The 21,554-nt window shown below is 42.1% G+C and overlaps 2 protein-coding genes across 3 annotated transcripts; one reads left to right on the plus strand and one right to left on the minus strand.

Moving 5' to 3' along the window:
• Positions 1–2,327: 2,327 nt before the first annotated feature.
• LOC311033683 (DNA damage-inducible transcript 4-like protein) lies at positions 2,328–5,497 on the plus strand. The gene is made up of 3 exons (XM_084041289.1): positions 2,328–2,460; positions 3,033–3,177; positions 3,916–5,497. The coding sequence occupies exons 1-3, from the start codon at positions 2,416–2,418 to the stop codon at positions 4,374–4,376; spliced, it is 651 nt and encodes a 216-aa protein (XP_083897415.1). The 5' UTR covers positions 2,328–2,415; the 3' UTR covers positions 4,377–5,497.
• Positions 5,498–5,768: 271 nt separating this feature from the next.
• brd8b (bromodomain containing 8b) lies at positions 5,769–20,071 on the minus strand. Of its 2 annotated transcripts, XM_084085622.1 has the most exons (19): positions 20,004–20,071; positions 18,647–18,743; positions 17,889–17,958; positions 17,598–17,647; positions 17,338–17,460; positions 17,106–17,186; positions 16,659–16,723; positions 15,974–16,140; positions 15,504–15,695; positions 15,106–15,199; positions 14,713–14,858; positions 14,149–14,560; positions 13,916–13,953; positions 13,260–13,462; positions 12,048–12,140; positions 10,695–10,763; positions 10,136–10,421; positions 8,163–8,207; positions 5,769–7,406 (listed from the first exon to the last, which is right to left on the minus strand). In XM_084085622.1, exons 1-19 carry the CDS (start codon positions 20,020–20,022, stop codon positions 7,347–7,349), a joined length of 2,310 nt encoding a protein of 769 aa, XP_083941748.1. In that variant the 5' UTR covers positions 20,023–20,071; the 3' UTR covers positions 5,769–7,346. The 2 variants fall into 2 exon arrangements, with proteins under 2 accessions (XP_083941748.1, XP_083941749.1); XM_084085623.1 differs by lacking the exon at positions 8,163–8,207.
• Positions 20,072–21,554: the final 1,483 nt, after the last annotated feature.

Raw genomic sequence — 21,554 nt, forward strand, 5'->3', positions numbered from 1 at the left:
CAAATAATAAGGGGAAAGGAAACAGACAGCAGCAGGTAGGAGAACAGTAGGGGTGGAAAGAGTGCGATGCGAAAAGTGACCACTTAAGTAAAAATGCTGATCTACAAGCTCACAACGCGTTGTGGGCTTGTACATGGGCTTGTACAAGTGATTAATGAATGTATGGTTGCAGAAAGAAAACAAGTGTCTATAAGTAAGGTGGAGGAAATATGAAAAAGAAATGGCAGCATTTTTAGGTTAAATTAAAATGCTAGGGGATCCCCTGAGACCCCAAATGGTGCCCCAGGAAACAACGAATAAATGGAGAAAGAGAAGGAAATGAAGAGTCCAAAGTCCACTGGAAATGCACTTTTCTACGTCAGGGAGGAGGAGTGTGTGCCCTCTGTCAGACCATGTGACTCACCTGTGAGTCAGGTAGAACTCATGACACCTGTCTGTATTTGCTCTCTCTCGCACGCACGCACGCACGTGCACACACACACACACACACACAGACACACACACACACACACACACACACACACACACACACACACACACACACACACACACACACACACACACACACACACACACACACACACACACACACACACACACACACACACACACACACACACACACTTGAAGGAGCGCATTCTAGAATACACTAGAACTAGAACAAGTGATGATGTCATACAAACAGTGGCAACAGAATGCCATTACTAGTAACAGAAAACAAGTAACTGGTTAAGAGTGAATCATGAGGAAGTCATCTAGTTAATTTCCTCACCAATAAACCTCCAGAGATAACTAATACACAACTAACTAAAACGCAATACATCCGAGATTATGGGGATCATGATGAACTATTATAAACTGTTGGTTGAGAAAATGTTACCAGATATTCCAAAAGTAGACTAATAAGCGAAATTGGAGGGGTTACAAAATCCCTCAAAACTATTTAGAAAATGGCTTAAACGTCAGCATGTTTCCAGTGAAATGTATTTTCTAGTCAACCATATTGTAAAACTTTTATATTGATGAGATTAACCCTCGATGTCCATGTCCAAGTAATCTCGTTAGTCATTACCTTCTTAAAATAATGGCCTATATCATATTTTCAAGTTTGTCAAAAAACTGAGTAAACTGAACCTGGCTATTTATTAATACTATTAACACATAGCTACTAATACTATACTAATATTAATACCACACACACACACACACACACACACACACACACACACAACTTTAGCCTTGGATCAAGACTATCATAGATGTATTTTATCGATTTTGACATTTGCATAGGCCTACATAGGAAAGTAAAAGTGTGATAGTCTTGATCCAAGGCTAACACAACGTCATACTTTGGCCTGCCTGGTCAAAAGTTAATTACATTTCCAGACAATTTCATTAAATATTTGTTTGTAGCCTACTTGTTTGTTTGTTTTTCTTATTCGCTTTATAATAACAGTTAATAACTGTTTAATTGGTCGGTATAGCCTACTATACGTGACTTGTGTCGGGTCTAGCCAACCAACAAACAACGTAGGCTATTGCTCATAATTGCTGAGAGTGCAATGCCCGGACATGTTGCGTTACTTCTGATTCAACCATGCAACGTAGTTGCTCACAACAACCAGAGAGGCCCGTCCCACACGTGAGCAGTAGTGTAAAGTAACTAAATACATTTACTCAAGTACTGTACTTGAGTACAATTTTGAGGTATGTTTTACTTTACTGGAGTATTTCCAATTTTCAGTACTTTTACTCTTACACTTTTACTTCACTACAATTATCTGAAAACTTACTTTGTAGATTGTGATTATTGTTATTAAACATATTAACCCCCACAGCTCTATACATATTTCGGCCATTTGAAAATAGCCGATCTACAAGCTCAATGAGACATATTGTGAGCTTGTAGATCTGCTATTTACAAAATATTTGTATACATTTTATACATTTGAAAACTTGTGAAATGGGACATTTGGCATAATGAGTACTTTCTACTTTTGGTACCTTAAGTACATTTTCATACCAGTACTTTTGCACTTTTACTCAAGTAATTCTGAATTCCGGACTTGCTTACTTGCAACAGAATATTTCTACATTGCAGTATTAATACTTTTACTTAAGTAAAATATGTGAGTACTTTTTCCACTGAGCGCAATGCCCGGACATGTTGCGTTACTTCTGGTTCAACCATACAACGCACGTAGTGAGTTGCTCACACCATCAGAGAGAGGCCCGTCCCACACGTGAGCAAACCAAGCCCAGCTGATGCAACCTGCCGCGGGTATAAATACGAGAGCCGCTCACACTCGTCGTTGATCAGCGCAGTCTTTTTAGACTACATGGAGAAGATACAAACAGAACGTGTGAACGAGAGACAGGGGGATCACCGGAGAGACAAGAAAAGGAAACAGGAGAATGGTATACACTACGGCCCTAGTGTTCGGACACGGCATGCCCAGCTTAAAGGCATTGTAGGGAACATTAAGCCTAAATTTAAAAAATATGTATATATATATTTTTTGCATTTTCTCCCCTCTATCAGCCACTATATAATGATGCTGGGGTGTTTTCCTTCATTGAAACACAGTCCTCTGTCTGAAATCCGTATTTTCCCTTCTGTTTATGTTCATGTTGTTTATGTCCGGGTCGTAAATTAACGCACGCATGTGCGTGTCCGTGCGCGTCCGTGCCCGTATCAACTTTTTACTTTCGGTTTTAAAACGCTCTCAAACTTCGTTTTTGAGGCACATAATTTACTTTTAAAAAATCGTTTGGATAGAATTTAGTTGTTTAGCTTCATATATGTGGTCAATTTATCATGAAAGAGCCTATTTAAAAATATAAATTCAGAGAACCGTAGGGTCGGGCATTTCCGCAAATTGTATCCGCATAAGGCAACCTATTTTGGGCATGACTCATTTAAAAAGTCCCCCCTGCGTCACCCCCTGGTGGTCGGGGAAAAGAACTGCTGGAGGGGCGGTGTTTGACAACAGTTTTTTTCTTTGATTATGTCTGAACTCCCTACAATGCCTTTAACGGAGGAGGAAAGCCTAGTTGAAATGATAGGAAACTTTCTATCTCAGCTCGTTTCCAGCGAGAAGAGCCGCTGCCCCGCCGCCGCCGCTCGCCGGGGCAGCGTGGAGAGCTGCGATCATGAGGCGGAGAAGAATGTGCCATGTAAGTTTTTTTTTTTAAATACAGGCTTGTTTTAGTAATTGTACTATTGAGTCGGTCTAATAGAAAGGTTAACTTTAGAGCACTCAGAGTGTCATACAGTATTAAAAGAAAGCATTGCTGATTTAAGTGACTCACCGGCTTGGATCAGCTGATGGCAATTTAGTCACAGCGTCTAATCATTGAACATGAATAAAGGATAGAGGAGAGGTGGGCACAAAGGCACTTATAGGGACATCCGGGCATCTCGATGTGAAATTGGCTATTTTGTCCAAAATGTTATAAAATAAAATATTTGAAAAATGGCCTTCAGTAATGTAAAGATGTGAACATGCACGGTACATCATTATCACTTTATCAGACTTAATTATATCCTTCAACTTCTTGTTTATGCCCCAAAATGACTGGATAAGGATATACAGGTTTTGTAGCAATTGTAGAAATATTAGACCTTAATTGTCTAATGTTTAAAGCATGTTCTAATCATGTATACTTAACTGAAAAACATTTTTTTCCTTTTTTTTTTTTTACACTCTAGAAAAAATTGCAAATTTAACACCGAGGTGCCCACTCTTCTTTGGTGCCCGTGCCCACCTATCCTGTTACCTGAAAAATGGTCTCAATTCGGTTGCGAATGACAAATAAATAAAAACTCCAACAAAATAACTTCTAGGAGCTTCGGTATCGTCACAGACAAAGCCTTAATAATGTATTCATTTGTATTGCTTCTATTTCCAACAGACACTGACCTTCACTCTGGCTTGGAGGAGGAGGATGAAGAAGTGAGGACCTTCCAGCGAGACATGACCCGGCAGTTAGAGCGCTGTCTGTCGGAGGCCAAGGGCTCCACTCTGCCGTGCGAGGTGCTCCTCCTGCCGCGACACATGTCCGCCAGGGTGGGCCGCGACCTGGTGCGATCCTCGGCCGGCGAGCCGTGCGGGCTCCGGGGCGCCGCCGTCAACGTGTACCTGGAGGAGTCCAAACAGGACGCGTTGAAACCTCTGGGGAGCTTCTCGCCCGATCCAAGTGTTACCCCGACCTTCGAGCTGTCCGTGGTCTTCAAGGTGGACGATGACGGCTGGCCGCCGCTCAAACACATCTTCCATAGCGACAACAAGGTGTTGAAACTCCGACCGGAGTACAGGCTGGTGAAGAGGAAGCTCTACTCCTCGGCCAGTCCCGTCGTTCGTGACTTTTGCTAGTAGAGAGTTGAAAGATATAGAATAATTCCAATGGTGTTTTTTTTTTACTCGAGAAAAGTATCAATACTGCAATGTTGAAATGCTCTGTTACAAGTTAAGTAAAATTATTGGTATCAAAATGTACATAAGGTAGGGTAAGTGATTTACTTTTGTTAAAATAAGTGTTAAATAGCTCGATATTTTGATAGCACTCATTGTTGCTATAGTGTGTTTGTTCAGTAAAAGGAGTCTCCCAGCCAGGTCTTTCCCGCTCTTTATCGAACAGAAAATGCATTTTCAGTGCTCTCTCCTGATTGGCTTAAATGTGCATCACCGACCTGAAAATGTACTATATTCTGTTTACTAAAGAGCTGGAGAGACCCCTGTGACCTAACAAACGCTCTGTGGCAATGATTACTATCAGAATATAGTACTTCAACCTTTTAACAAAAAAATACCAAAAAATACCACTTACCCTACCTTTAAAGACCAACAAGTTGAAAGTACTCATTATGCAGCATGTCCTGTTTCACAAGTTTTCAAATGTATATATTTTTTCCAAATGGCCTAAATCTATATAGGGCTGAAGTGGATGTATGTTTTGTAATAATCAAAATCTACAAAGTAAGGAGTAACTTAAGTTTTCAAATAATTGTAGTGGAGTAAAAGTACAATATTTGCCTCTGAGATACTGAGTACTGAAAAAGTAAAATACTCCAGTAAAGTAAAACATACCTCAATTGTACTCAAGTACAGAGTAAATGTACTTAACACCACTGAATAATTCAATAGTTAAAAAAAAATTTTGGGGTCTAGATATTCAACATTCCACATGGTTTCCGTTGCAATGTACTGTTGTCAGTGTTGTGCCTCACATGCACTCTTTTGTAGCTTACTACAACTTTTGTAAGGGTTCGAGAGGCCAGTTCAGAGTAGGCTAATCATGATTGTTATAACTGGAAGGCACAATGTTTTGTGATACACTGGGTTAAAATAGACTGCAGCATTTTTGCACAGATATTGTTTCACGTTAACAATGTCATTTTTTTTTTATAGTGAGCTGGTCTCACTGCCTGTAGTTCTTTTCTAATGTGGTTTTGTTAACTATTTATGGAATGTGGAATAAACAATTTTGCACACAAGATGCTGTTTCTAAGTCATTAAAACATATTGTCACTTCAGTATATGATTATATCTGGGAGCTACATGGCATTCTAGACACTCCAATATTTTTTGAATCTTCAAATAAGAAATAATACCCCTGATTTCCCTATTTGTATTAAAACATTAAATCACGTTGTAAGCTACTTGAGTATGGGGTCTGTACAATACTGCTTGCTAAATGTTGATGTGACCGTACAGCTCTCCAAACATTCTGGGCAAATAAGACAAATTTCAATAAGAAATATAAGCTTAGGTTCAAATATTAGCTTTTATTAAACAAAATGTACAACACGTGATGTATTGGCTAACCCAAACAAAACATTACATATGATTCCATCACTTGGGTACAAAACTTTTTGTACTCAGATCTAACACTTACTGTAATACACACCAACATGACTCCATATCAAAGTCTGCCTACGTTTAATAAGATAACCAGGGATGCACTAATACCAGTTTGAGAGTACTGCTCGATCCCGCAAATTAGATTTAATATTAATTAATAACCTAATATGATCCATCACTTAAACTGTATAACACAATCGAAGAGTGTTGGTTTGGGATCAATGGACAAAAAATATTTTATTCATAAACCATCAATTTCTATATAATATTAGTATTACCCAAGGCTGTTTTCGGGCCTCTTTGGAATATGGTGCACACGTTCAAAACAGTTTTGTTTATTTTATGTATGAGCCAATTATTGTTTACTACATCTACAGGATCACACTACGGTCTTGACCTCACACGCACTCAAAAAGAAACCTGGCCTTAATGTTGATTCTGATGTTGAGAAGCAGCTTTTGAAAGTCATGCTCCAACATCAAGTGTATTATTTTTCTTTTCTTTTAAAGAAAAAGTATTAGTATTATTTTCACGTGCACTTCAAGTTTCTGTGTATGAGATGTGCTATGAGAAAAGTTTGACTTAGATTTACTTGATTAACAAAAAGGGGTGCCATAGAAACAGTTACTGAAGAATACAAGCACCCTTAAAATGAAACCTTGGAGAGCACAACGCGTTAAAATGAATTGCATACTTTGAATGTTAAAGTTTATCTCAACTTGTCAGGTAGCGTACATTTATCTTTTAGGAGGATTACTAAAATGTGTGAAAATGTAAAAAGACAATTAGCAGCATTGTCTTAGTTTTAACCCAATACACAGAGGCTCTGGGTGTTGCATTTAGTATTGAGGTAATTTCTCTGATATCAAACCTTATTTTATCCTAGTATGAGTCTGCAATATGTAACATATCAGTACTGGTATCAATGCAGCCCTAATTATAATACATGACAACGTGGGTCCCTAGAACTCTGTCTCTTTCCAAAATGGAGCACACCAGAACATGGTGAGCTCTGAACAATAGTCTCCCTTCCCCCACCCTGCATTTCACCCCAAACTAAACTTTTGCTGGTGAAAAATGTCTCTCTCGCTCATACATGGATGTATGTCCTATCCTGAGAGAAATGACAGACCGCAGACTACCCTTCGCTGGTGAAATGATACTAGGGGAAATAAAAGCTGTGTGCCAGTGGCTTGTATTGCCTGGGGTGGAGTCCATTGATTGGTGGCGCGCACTGACCAATCAGAGATGAACAAACAAAGAGGGAAGCTTGATGCTGCTCTCTCAGACAGATTGATGGATCCACACATACACGCACGCACGCACGCACACACACACACACACACACACGCAGCCTGAGTGTACAGTTGCCTTGAGAAAAATAACTCAATAAGTACTGTAGCTGCTCTGCATCCTCTGACACCAGTGACTCTCTTGCTCTGTTGCTTTCTGTCTCATTCATGGCCTTAAATGTCTACCAGTCTATTTCTTCATTTTGAGGTCAGCTTCCATGGCGCTGCGTCGACCCCTGGTACCACCATCCTGAGAGAGAGATACAGAGACAGAAAGAGAGAGAAAGATGATAGGTCACGATGAAAACATCAAGGTCAGTTGGACAGTGTGCAGGAGGATCCATTTGCGGCCCCCCTCCCCCTCCCCCTCCCCCTCCCAGCCACCCAAAGGCCCAACCCCGCACAAAACACAGCACAGTCCACCTTGGAAGGTTTCCTCCCCAAATGAAGAAGAGGAACGAAGAGAACATAAAAGAACGACGACGACAATCTAAAATAAATGGAGAAAAGAGAACGAATTTAGACTGAAAAATAAACAAGAACAAAAGGAAAACAAAACATGCAAGAGACATAAAGTTTCGATGTACAGATTGCACGGAAACACGAGAACGGTCAAGAACAAAAAACAAACGAAACAAAATTAACAAAAAAATAAAAACAGAAACACATGAAACCAGCATGGTGGGGTGGTCACTGACGAAGGTCGACGGAAGCTTGAGATGATGGAACAGGGGTTACTGGAGTTCAGTGTTTACTGGTGTGTACGATGAGGATGTGGTGCCTGAGTCAGTATAACAGAACATTGGAGTGTTTATTAGGGTGATGCAGGCCTGTGGGTCTCAATGCACTTGTAAAAGTGTGTGTGAAGGCGCACAGACAGAGAGAGATATAGAGGTGTATATGCCTTTAAGGTGTGTTGTGTGTGCGTATGTACACAGACAAAAGGTGTGCGGAGCGTGGACCCAGGTTCTGGTGAGATCAGGAGAGGAGGGACCTGAATACTTACAAAGAGAGAGAGAAGAAAAGCAGGAGAGGCCATTGGGACACTGTCCTGTAGGAGGACAAACATCAGAGTGAGAAAATAGAGAGAGAAACACACATATGCGAAGAGCGAGCAAGCGTCGTACATGTCTGTATTGTGTGCGTGCACTCGCGCGCATCAATGAGTATGTTAACTGACCACCACGCGGCACATACACCAAACACGTACGCACATGAAGCAAGCAAGCACAGGTTAGAAAGACAGATCATACAACATGAAACACGGTAAGATTCTAGCATCCAAAGAGTCAAGTGAGACAGTGAACTGACATACGTATGTACTGTATATGGACACAGACAGATGGACGAACAGGCAACAGAGACAATAATTGACAGGCCTAACAGATGTAGACGGACTGCAAGCAAATTGTACATAGACACGAAACGAAATCTGAGCTTAATTTTGTATGCAGACACAGGAAGACCAGTGCAAATATATACAGAGCCGTCACACATCGAAGCGGATATACGCAGAGACAGAGAGTAACGTAGAAAAGCAAGTCAGCTAAAGTTGTATGCACACAAAGACAGACAAAGTAGGAAATAGAGGGGATGGGAGAGACAGGGCTATCATGCAGGAGGTTGAGGAGATATTCGACTGACTGACAGTCCATCACAAGCAGAGAGAAGAGCAGATCAGGAGACAGCTGGAAATGTGGTGTATTAGGCGTTTGTGGGATTGTGTGGAGACTGCATGTGCAGGTATGTGTGCGAGAATAAACCCACTTTTGAGTCTATATACTGATAGGGAAAATCACTGGACAGTTCAGGGAAGCATTGCAGATCTTATGAAGTACGTCACAAACCAAGGAGGTAGAACTCTGGGTCACTAAGACATGGCAGATGATACTGGGAATTATGGCTGGTGGCCAGCATTCCTGATGGGTGAGCTAGGGTCCACTCCAAACATGTTTTTCAGTGGTTCCTGGAAGCCGAATGTTCCCATGTGCTTTAAGCAACCAAGGAACATGCATCATGGCGAGTGTTGCCCATTATAGTCGCTGCTACACGTTCTGTTGTGCATCATTGTCTCAAAAGCTGAGGCCGCTATCACCCTTTTAGGTTCTGTTTTATCATGACCTTTATCAAGATGTTTTTCCTTTTGATGCATATGGTGAATTAAAAATGAAGACTTCAATTATAAATATTTAGCACCAATGTTGTGCATTTCATAGGGAAAAAGCTATGGCCAACAAGATCTTAGTATGAAGCACATGATCATTTTATTAATCACAAAAGAGTTGTAGAATCAATGTTTGTTGGGAGTTGTTTTAAATCATAAGGAAAATTAAAGGTGTCTCCGCTCCCCATTTAGCTTTCTCAAAAACATTGTGCAATAATTATCATCAAAATGTCATGTCAACTCGGTTTCAGGTGGATGTTCTGGTTATACAATCACTTAGGTACACTGTAGTGCACAGTAGTATAACACAGATGTGTGATCCCTTTTCAAATATTCCGTGCCAAAAGGCTTCTGCTTCCAGACCTTCATTACTTAAAACAGATTTGAAAATGTCGGGTAGGTGTTCTGTATTGATGTATGTCGACAGCGACGGGGCAGTATGACCTTCAACAAAGCCATTTAGCCCAATTATTTCAAACAACAACAAAGTGCAATAAATACATTCACATCCGACAGCAACAACAAGTCCTTGGAACGATTGAACAAAAAAACAGTACATTTGAGATTGACAATGCAACCGTGACCTCTCTAAATCATACCCCACCCCACCTCAGGCAACACCACCCGAGTTTACCCAACCCCACTACACCATATCATATACAGTACAACCCTACCCCAGCCCACATACACCTTACCCAACCCTACAACAGCCAACACCACTAGACCATACCCAACCCCAGCACACCAACCACACTAAACCTTACCAAAGCCCTCCCACCACACTACACCGTACCCAACCCTACCCCCAGCCTCACCTTGTCGGCCGGCTCGCCAGGCTTGCGTCCGCCTTCGCGGCCGCGGAGGCTCTTGGCGGAGATGGCGCTCTCAGAGGTCTGCATAATGAGCTGTGTGGCCAGGAACTGCTGCACGTGCTCCAGGACGTCTCGCTGCATCTCCAGGGCCATGTGGTACACGTCGTGGTCTGACGAGTTGTACATGACAGCGTTCTGGAACATCAGCATGATGTCACGCTGGAACTCGGCCGTCGTGCGGATAACACCCGATTCAATGTTTTTCTTGATGGCCGACAGGTCCATGGGCCTGGGGGTTAGGGACAGCGGCAGCAGTTGATACGTACATATATTAGAGGGTGTGGGTTTTAAACCATTTTGCTTAGTCATGACAAAAGCACTGGTTTTTGCATCATGATTTGTGAATAATGAGTAGAACACAGCAAATTCTACAGTTGGGAGAAAGTATTCTGCTTTGACGAACAAGAAAGGAAGGAAAGGTTAGGAAGTGCAGGCATTGTAAGCATTTCAAATCGTGTGTGTGTGTGTGTGTGTGTGTGTGTGTGTGTGTGTGTGTGCTGACCTGTGTACTATGCTGTGGTAACCAGGGGCAATGTCATCTGACACAGGCTGCAGGAAGACACTGGCATACCTGATACAACAACAATCACACACTCATTTCCTATTCACAAATATGACAATCTCTTTATTCTAAACTACCTGGATCTAGGGCTGAAATTATTACATGGATAATCAATTTATTGATTGAAAGGAAATTAATGCAATTTCAGATTTAGTGTAGTATCATCAAAATCTGCTACTTTCCAAAATGTGAATACTCATCTGTTTTGCATATGAAAAGGTTAAATTTAGCAATTTCAACAAGTCTGTTTCGGTTCAGATAAATGCTGATGCGCATTAGTCATAATTTGGTACGTTATTACCTTCATTTACAATCAAAGAGATAATACACAGATACATAAATTCTGAAAATAATCGTTAATTGCAGCCCTGGATTTAGGCTACAGCTATTCCATAAGCCCTTTACATAGTATGTTACACATGTTGGATATCAAAATATTTTTTCTTCCAAACTTGGCATGAGGTTATGTTACAAATTTCACAAATTTAAATAAAATGTCATGCAAAATCGTCAAAAGCATGAAATGTTGTGCAAATCTTCACTAGTCCTCACAATTTATAAAAATAAAACAATAGGGATGCACCGATATATCGGCCGCATGTCGGTATCGGCCGATATTTGCCACTATCGGTCAACATCGGCAAAACATTTTTTGATTAGAGGCAATTATGTCGTGTTTCTGCAGATTCTGAACAGTTATTTCTTATAATGAAGATTGCATTTGTTTCCCTGGCACAAAAGGGGGAAATAATAACACCAAAAACGAAATAAACAAATATCGGCTAAATTGTTATTCTAAACATCGGTATCGGTCAAAAATGTCCATATCGGTGCATCCCTAAATAAAACACACATACAACATTTTTCTGCAGTAATATTACTACAAATTTCCACAAAGATCACTACAATAAGTAGTTTAATAATAATCAAATATATAATGTAATGAAGTCAATATGGCTTTGTTACAGAACGGGCATAATTTAGCCACTATTTGCATGTATTAGTAGAGGAGGCTCTAGTTATGGTTGTCAATCGAACAACTTAATTGAGAAGGTCAAGGTGGTACACACCCATCATTTTCCATCCCTCTTTCAGTTGGTTTTGGCAGCTTTGAAGGTCTATATTTATGTGAATACAACCCGCAGTTTGCCTATCAAAGTGGCTCTTGCAACATAACTGAATAAGACAACATCAGCATTTAAATGTAGGTCAACGGTGGGGGCAGTGAACGGACAGGTGCTGGTCAATGACAATCTTGATTGGCTGATAAGGGTGGGGTGCGCCAAGGCTCACCTGTGGTTGGCTGCGGCTCTCCACACCAGCATGATGGCTTTCTTCCAGATCTTTTGGGCCTGCACAGCCTCCTGATCCTCACCACATATGGAGCTAATGCACAGAGAGAGATGGAGGAAGGTGCCAGGCGGAAAGAAAGAAATTGGGACAGAACAATGAATCGGCGAGTCCATGGTCCAAATTCAATGAGAGGGGAAGTGGGAGAGACGCCATGGGGGGCAGATAGGGGCAGGGTGGGAGAGAGAGTGACAGATGGACAGTGAGGGTGGGAGGGAGAGAAAGAGAGAAACAGACAGAGAGGATTGTGAATCAGTCCAAATCTTTACACACCAGCAGCCAAAAAACTGGTGAGCACAGTGAAATACATCTGAGCCAGGGGTCATGAAGCAAAAATGGCTGACGAATGCAGGCTAAGCTTTATATAGACTTAAAAATCAGCGTTTTGCATTGAGGGCAGAGGTAATTTTGGGGTGCTGATTTGTGAGTTCTGTCCTGGTTGTATCTAGTACCTCCTTGCAAAATAGAACAGCTCACAAACATGGTGAAGAAATAGTGAGAAATAATAATGGGTAAATTCTTTAGGCAAAACATAAACAAAAACATTTATTTTTTAAAATATATTTTTGGGGTCTTTTCTGCCTTTTTTGTGGATAGTAGAGAGACAGGAAACAGGTAGAGAGAGACGGGGAGTGACAAGCAGCAAAGGCCATCGGGAATTGAACCTGCAACTCTCTGTCCGGCAATAGAGCCTATAGCCACTTTCAGACATGCACTGTATTATGGAAGTTTTCCACACTTTAAACGGTGGGCCTGTATGAACGCAACATTACGGCTCAGTAGGATCGAACATGCAGGCAGGACCCTTGACTTAAGTCTGGGTAATGTCCGATTTGGCTCAAATCGCTCTATGTGTGAATGGACGTGGTGATTGTCCGGTGAATATACATTCAGCTTCTGGATGTGTTGATGACACTCCTATTGTCGATGGGTGGAGCCTCCCCTCCTCCCGCGGTGTACTTTAATCCTTCTGCTTTTTATTAGCGTTCGAGTTGGAAATATTCACTGATCTAACTTCGAACATAAATATGCCATACTCTGCCCTCCGTTGCACGTGACTGGTCATCACTAAACTGCACTCACACTGGCGATGTGATCGAAATCAAATGTTTATAATCGTGACAGTTGTAACCAGAGAGGAAACTTGATACTCACAACTGAGAGGAGGAAGCGGGGCTGCTGGCCAGAGAATCGGCCGTGGTGTAGCGCTGGGAGTTGGGGCCGTATCCGTCCTCGCTCTCGCTGGCCGCCGGCTCTACCTCAGAGAGATAGGGACCCTCCCCGTCGCCACACTCCTCCTTCAGCTCCATCCCTTCCTCTGGGTCGGCTTCGCTCCCTCCCTCCTCCTCCTTCACCTCCTGTATGGACGACCGCACATACAGAAACAGTGTCCATGGATTAAAGAAAAATAAAATCTCACAAGTCACAACTGAAAAATGTTGTTGGGCCAAGTCCTAAAAATAAAATCTGACATTTGTGAAACGCAGTGAAAGGAGCCCCCACACATGACAATTTAGTTATGATACATCTGTGAGATCATTAGGATTTTCTGGAAGACTGAACATGTCTGAACACGAATAACCGGAAATAGACCATCTACAAGCAAACATGTCACAGCGCAACAGGGTGTAAGCTTGTAGATAGCCTATCTTCGGTGCATGACATGCTGACTTCTATGGAATCCAAATTACTGAAATCAGTCGTGGCGACTGAGAACTTGAATCCATGAGTGTTACAATGCAGAACGTGGACAGAATGAGCAACATGGTGGGGTCTCCTCTCTATCTTAGGGGTTTATTCATTTTCCTCACCTTGGATTCTTTCCCTGACACAGAACTGTCTTCAGAGTCTGTAAGACGAAAATTAGTTCAATTAGAAGACCAATATAGAACGCCAATGAAAGTTCTATATGCACGTGAATGTGTGTGTGCACATCTATGCTACACAGTAAAAATCCACTGTCGATTGTGTAAAGATGGGATCTTACGGGTCAATTTTGACACTCAGAGTTAAATTGACACTCAGGATTTGACCGTGTACCTACCTAGGCAAGGCAGGTTGGGTTCAGGCTGGCTCCACTCCTCCCCTTCGCTCTTCACCGTCGCTTCTGTTCCTTCCTTTTCTGCTGCACACTCCTCTGTGACCTCGCCCCCCGTCACCCCTTCGTCAGAGGATGTCACATCACTTCTTTCCGCCTCGGGCGCCTCACAGTTCCCCTTGAGAGGTTCCTCTCTTATGGCCTCTGGTTGGTTGTGGGTCGCCGGGGCCGGTGTCGCAGCTGCCTCCTGGGGCTCCAGCAAGGGGTCGGCTGGTACCGCAGGCACGGGCTCCGAGGCCTTCAGCTCCTGCGTCTCCCAGGGGCCCGGAAGTGGGTGTGTCCCCGACACGGCTTCCTCACATAGAGAGAGGGCTGCTTCAACCGCTGCAGCATCCAGGGCTTCTACAGAGTCATCCACCTGGGAGGGGGAGTCAATTTGACAACAAAAATCAGAAAACCTTGAGCACCAACCAGCAAATCTCTTCAGTTGTGTCCTTTAGTTTGTGTGATGTGGTGTTTTCTGGATACATGGTGGTGGATCCTGCTGTACCGTGTTGGCACAGTGCTCACCTTCTCCTCTATGATGGCGATGATGTCCCCTACTGTCTCCAGGTCCAGCTCATCTCCTATATAGGACACAGCCACCAGGTCGTCTTCCACCCCCAACCCTGTCTCCTCAGTGAGCTCTACCTTCACTGCTGCCTCCGCTCCACCCTCTCACCACACACACACACACACACATTAGAGGGAGAGATCAAGAGTTTAGTTTACAGCATAGCATAGCTATAAGGTTGAAGCCACTTGGTGGCCATATTGGAAATGTCCTGAACAGTCTGTATTATGTCCTCAGCAGTCTAGGTTCCAAATAAAAGAGGAGAAAGACAGAGTCCGCACTGCCTGTGTATGTACAGTGTACAAACGGTGTGTGAGAGACAGAGACGGCGACTTAGTAGTGGTATTTACCTGTTGTGATGTCATGACCTGCTGGCATGACAGTGGCGGCAGTAGTGGTCTGAACTCCGTTGGTGAGGCTGGCTGTGGCATCACCCTCTGCTACCTAACAGAAAAGAATGAAAACATTTAAAACATACATTTAAAACATACTAGTTAGGCTTTACCAGCCAAGTTCAGCAATTCAGTGGTTGAAGCTCTCCTTTTAAAAAAATCCATTCTATATAATCAATAAACTATAGGCCTATATCCATTACAAACTACATTGTAGAGAATCCATCCAGTGAGTATTATTGTATTCATTGGGATAGGTGCCAAACTCCACGACAGCCATGGATTGGGATGATGTCACTGAAGGACTTCCACGTGACCAATTATTGCCTAAATTTCAAGAAAAAGTGCCTTCTCACCAGGCGGGGGCTGGCTGAGATGAGGCTGCCTTTTTTCAACAGCTCTGACAGTAGAGGGGAGGGGGGCGGCGTGGCCTTCTGAGCGAGCAGCCTCTTCTGTGGGGAGTCGTCTACTAGAGCCCCCAGGCTTCCCTCTTTAGGCCCTGGGCCCGGAGCATCTGTTGAGGGCAGGAATGGTCCCACGCCCTGGGTCTGGACATGATGAAAGTATGGCATGGCATGTATGAGACGCTACTCCTCAACACTTAAATGCATGTCTTGTATAGCTACACCTTTATATTAGGCAATTTATTATGATTTATATATGTAATTCTTTTTTAATAAAACATTATTTGCTTATTCATTGCATTGGTATATTTTTGGTGTTTTGTGTAAATTGCTTCATTATCCTTCCTGTACCGGCATTTGTTGGCCCACCACTGCGGAGTGAACAGTGAACCACTAGCCTGTGTGACTGAGTGTGTACTTACGGCTGGGTGGGCGCCGGCATCATCAGAAGGGGTGCCAGCGGTGTCCATGGGGGGTGTGGGGATGGCTGTGTCAGCCTGGGAGTCCACACTGGGGGGGCTGGCTCCCAGTGGAGAACGTACTGTCACGCTGGGCAGCCGCTTAGGAGTGTTCTTCACTGCCTGGCGAGCTGCAGGGAGTGAAGGGAAGAGGGAGTCAAGACCACCAATGGCTAAACCAGAACCACTGGCACACTCTGGTGGCTCAGTCAGGTAGTGCTACAGTATATATATCCCTACGACCTCTTCTTTTGTCTTTGCTGTACTTGTCTTTATGTTAATAATGATAATGTTTATTCACAGTGCATACAGGGTAATGAATTAGCTGCAGCACGAAATCTATATGCAGTGTTATCCCAATGCAGAGCCAGTGCCGCTTTACACTCCACAGGGGCTCTACGCATGATGCGCTGCGCGCGCGTGCATGTGTGGCCGGGAGAAGCGGCCCTGTGCAGAGCTAACAGTAGCCATTACACAAGGTGCAACTACTGAACTGATAAGGTGCTGGAATTACAGTAACAGCCAAGATTCATGATTATATCTGTAATTTCAGAAAAAGATTCACGATTTTCCATTATTTTTTGATTAATAGTGCAGCCCTACCCTGTGCATAAGTTTACAATATTTAAACAAGGCAATATAACCATACCCTGATAGGCCGTCTCTGTGGCTTTCCTCTTCTGTTCTGCCTCTTCTTCATCCTGCTTCTTTTTTCTAAATGGACAAAAAAAAAAGAAGGAAAAACCGGAGTGAATGTGGACGTCCAAGGATTTTGTCTTGAAGGCTTCTGGTTCAAATCCTCCAGCCGGCTATAAATGTGTGTAACTTTAGAAATGCAAAGCAAATAGAGGGGATACCAAAACACACCACTGCACAGAAATGTTAAGAGCATCAAATGTCAAGTTACTATGTCGACTTCCCTTTAAAATGAAAAATCAGCCGATAGATATGCACAGGCCGGTCATCAGACAGGTCTTACAATGGTATTATTTTCTGTCCACAGACAAGCACATTGCTAAAAACACTGACAGGCACAATACTAAAGTTAAGTAGGCAAGCAGACATGTCAGACAATCCAAACAAATAAGGGTCTTACAGTGTGATGTCCGTCCACAAATCCTTCAACTGGGAGTCCAGATGACCTGTCTGAATTAGATCCACTTCCTTCTTCAGCTTCCTACAAACAAAAAGAGGTGCAGAGGTGAAAGATCATGTCATTGCCCAGTATTCAAAGACCTGTGTGTGTGTGTGTGTGTGTGTGTGTGTGTGTGTGTGTGTGTGTGTGTGTGTGTGTGTGTGTGTGTGTGTGTGTGTGTGTGTGTGTGTACCTGTATTTCTCTTGTGTGTCTCGCAGGAGCTTCTTCAACTCCTCTATCCTCTCAGCGGTCAGTCTGCGTACAATCACATCCTCAATGGTCTCCACCACTTCACCCTTCTCACCGCGCTTACGTCTGGAGCGCGAGCACACACATTAGAGAGAGAGATCAAGAGTTTAGTATACAGCATAGCATATCTACGATTAAAACATTTCACTCATGGTGCAAGACAACTAGTTGTTTGCATGACATGTAAACATTGTAATACTGACTTCGGGGCTTCAGTGGCTTCCAGAAGCTCAGAGTATTGCGAGGCACAATGCTGTTGAAGGCAGGCAGAGTTAACACAGGCCAGGCATCCACTCAATAAAACAAATGCATGTTAACACACAGCTGACTTACAGAAATTGTAAACATGTTGAAAGTGGTTAAACTGACACAATAATGTTATGAATTGAAATTAAATGTTAATACATTTTCTTTATGATGCCCCCCCCCCCCCCCCCCCCGACTCCCACCTCTTTCTACTTGACCCCCAATGGTTAAAATTATTAATTGATTACCTTTTGTGAGAACCAGTCAGGCGGACGTCCGGGCTCAGAGAAAGGCTTGATGGCTCTGCTTACTGACACCCTGGTAGATACAAGCACACTCATTCTTATACTCTATGCGCTGAGAAAAAACACCTTTAGGCCTTTCTCATATATTCTGAAATGTATGCAAGTAAATCCATTCTTGTCCATTCATAAATTCTGAATTTGGAAAAGCAATTTGTCACCAGAAAGGGACAACTTTAACCATGTGAGCTCCATTTTGTAATAATAATAACATATTACTGCTACAAGCCATTCAAATTAGGTAAAGTAAGTATGTTCATATGTACAAGGATTTACTTGATGCATTACCAGACATACAGTAGAAGAAAAAACATTACAGCAGACAAGAGAAAAAAGCATATCAAGTAAAATATACTATATATAATATATAAGTATGGTAACAGTATAAAGTAAATAAGTATAAAGGTAAAATATAAGGAAAGAATATAAGGAGTATAAGCCAGGTTAGACCAGACCAGTGAGTAGTATGATGAAATACGTGACAGTTTTGCCTGATAAAATATGTGACTAAGGCTGTAAATAGCCAATGACACGAAATGACACCAGTGGTTCTGTGCTTAGAACATATGACCAGCAGTGTGCTAGCATAGCAGCTTCAATGGCACGAATCAGGGTCAAGCGAGGATGTTTTCCAGTCAGTTATCTCCAACAACAGAATAATACCCCATGATGATAACTAGTGGAAGTGTAAGCTGTTGCTTTACCAGTTTTGGTCACCACTCCTCATAACAGAGGAGGCCAGGCACAGCTTCTCTCTGACTGACCAGGGCTCCGTGGGACCCACATTCAGGATCTTGTGTTCTGGAAAAAGAGGAGTAGGAACAATTCATCCAAAAGATACAATACAATTTATGATTAGTATTTGTCGTATAGTATTTGCCGACTTAAAAAAAAAATCCCACTGTTTTAAATCTACACAGTTTTACATTTCACAATTATGACACCACTTCAGCATGTTTTTGATACAAAAGGATGTGAGAAGTCACAGACCGTTGTTTGTACTGACTGAGTTATGACTGAATGGTTGATTTGATTTTGACTTGAATACTTGGTATGATTATACAATGACACAAAAAGCCCTAAGGGCTTGATTCCATTGTGGTCCTGTGTATTCAATTCATGACATTTAAAGACATACAAGAAATCATCAACACTAGTAGCATGACAGATATGTAAAGAAAACAATTGAGGGGGGGTGGGCAACTTTTCTAGGACCAGTTCCAAATTGCAGACAGGTGCTCTTTTATGGCGGTTTTGAAGGAGGGCAAAGAGTTACACTTTTTGATGGCTGTTGGTACAGGGGCCAGGGCATGCCCCTTTCTTTTTGATTACTACTCGTTTATTTGATATTTTTTGCATAGTATTGTATATTTGTCTGTCATTAAATGTTTAGATGAATTGAATACACATGGACCTCAATGGAAACAAGCCCTTATTGGGTTTAATTATTTTAGCAGACCTTGTATAGAACTGTAATTTCTGTGCTTTTTTTTGGCAAACTGTTAATAAAGTATTCAATCAAATTCCTAATTTGCCAGCCATCCCCCCGGACAATACCAGTTTAGAGCCATTAGGCTGGAGTTTTAGTTAAATTGGTAATACTGTGGCTTTGGGAGAAAGTTCCCCGTGTTAATATTAAGAAACAGGTGAATCCTTCACATCCTCTAGCTGTAAACAAAGGGAGTAAACGCTGAATGAAGGTAGTTCGCTAAATAATACACAATTATTAACAGTTTAAACGATCTTAAATTACAGATTAGTGTGTGGTCCCTAGTTAACCTACATAACTGTCTCGTTGAAGTGCATATTAGTCCTAGTTAAACCATGGCTCTGTAGATCGCAATCAGGTATTTACATGTGTATTTATCTTAGGTCTTAGCATTAGCATGTTAGCATTGTTAGGGGGACACATTCATGAGACACACAGCAGCGTTACACGCATAACAACAACCCATTAAGAAGCTATTGGGTCAAACTAATGTGCATGTATTATTTGCAATTTTATCGTTGGTGTGTGTTTTTGTACTATGAGGAAAATACAATAAGTGAAATGTTACTCACTGCCGATGCCGCTCGCCATTTCTATTGTGATAAGGCCGACAGGCCGTGATCCAAACTTCCGCCGGAATTGTTTTAGCCGTACACACCAGTGTTGCCAGGTTTTTAGAGAGAACCAAGCAACCAGGTCTATGAAAACAAGCCCAAAAGAAACAACTAGAGCACTTTAAACCGTACATCGGCTGTTTGAAAATACCTTATCTAGATCTAGAATCGCTATTTTAAAAAAATCTTGAAATAAAATGTGGTATAACAACACAAATCTGGCACAAAACATTTTCAGATGGGGGTTAGGGGACAAATACAAAATTTGGGGGTCCAATGTCAATCCTGACATGAAAATATTTGAGAACCACTGGTCTAAATACTAATTAGCCCAAATAAGCAACTACACTTAATAAACAAGCCCAAAAAACGCAACCCACAACTCCACATTTTTACAAGCAACTTTTACAGAAAAACAAGGCCAAAGTCGCTTATGATAAGCCGACATGGCAACACTGGTACACACGTCTGTAGAACCAGAGCCAGACCACACAGATAGGTTCCTAGTTCCTACCCTTTGGAGGTTAAGGGTATGTGTACTGTAGTACAGGACGGGGGATTAGCTCAAATGGTAGAGCGCTCGCTTAGCATGCGAGAGGTAGCGGGATCGATGCCCGCATCCTCCATTCTATTATATTGGGCAAAAACAAACTGGTCAAGTATCCATAGTGACCATTGGCAGTAAAACACAGGAAATATACTCAGCACTGAGACTTGTAGTAACTACAGTGTAGTTACTGACTGACACCCAAAAGTGGTTCTCAAAAACTGGCAAGGCTATATTTACTGACATATGCCATTGGTGACCACCTTTGCCGATGTCGAGGTGTCACATTTCATTTATAAGGAAATACCAAAATGAGAATACAAAATATAACATAATAATATGCAGCCCACTGTATATCAATGGTTCTGAAGGCCTAAGTATGCAGACAAATGGACACACATGACATATAAATAAAAAGGGGGAAACGAAACATCCGATATATTCAATTCAAATGAGCTTTTTTGGCATGGGAAAACATGTTTACATTGCCAAAGCAAGTGTAAACAAAAATTGGGGAAAGTGTTGTGTGTAAATAGAGACTATGTCACTTTGTAACTTGGAAAAACTGCCTTACAAAACCAGTAAAAATATTTGATTTGCTCTTGGCCTATGTTGACAAGGCTACGTATATCTCTATCTATGTATCTATCTATCCACCCATCCATCCATCCACCCACCCACCACCCATCCATCCATCCATCCATCCATCCAGCTATCTACTATCTATTTATCATTCAAACATTCTTTAAATGCTGATGTAGGCTACTATATGGTAACTCGCCCGTGGGGGTGGGGCGGTAACTGGCCCTTGAAACTACACACCCAAGTCCAACTCCGCCCTGCATTCCTCCGTCCAGCAGCAGTGATGTGCTTGCAGATCATTTGGGAAAGTGGCAAAGGGCACCATTCCCTTAAAGCGGCACAATGTCACTTTTCCCATTAATAAAATATAAATGTGTCCA

Source organism: Gymnoscopelus microlampas, assembly GCF_963454915.1.
Source record: "Gymnoscopelus microlampas genome assembly, chromosome: 18".
In the NCBI taxonomy this organism is placed as follows: domain Eukaryota; kingdom Metazoa; phylum Chordata; class Actinopteri; order Myctophiformes; family Myctophidae; genus Gymnoscopelus; species Gymnoscopelus microlampas.

Bases quoted from the DNA above. Each gene is read 5' to 3' on its own strand.
- brd8b (XM_084085622.1), bottom strand. The intron at 12,141-13,259 runs GTGAGTATCAAG...TCTGTGCATTAG, and splicing joins CCCGCTTCCTCCTCTCAGTT to CTCCATATGTGGTGAGGATC. The intron at 10,764-12,047 runs GTGAGCCTTGGC...TTGTTGTATCAG, and splicing joins AGAGCCGCAGCCAACCACAG to GTATGCCAGTGTCTTCCTGC.
- LOC311033683 (XM_084041289.1), top strand. From the start codon at position 2,416: ATGGTATACACTACGGCCCTAGTGTTCGGACACGGCATGCCCAGC. The intron at 2,461-3,032 runs TTAAAGGCATTG...CCTACAATGCCT, and splicing joins TCGGACACGGCATGCCCAGC to TTAACGGAGGAGGAAAGCCT. The intron at 3,178-3,915 runs GTAAGTTTTTTT...TATTTCCAACAG, and splicing joins GGCGGAGAAGAATGTGCCAT to ACACTGACCTTCACTCTGGC.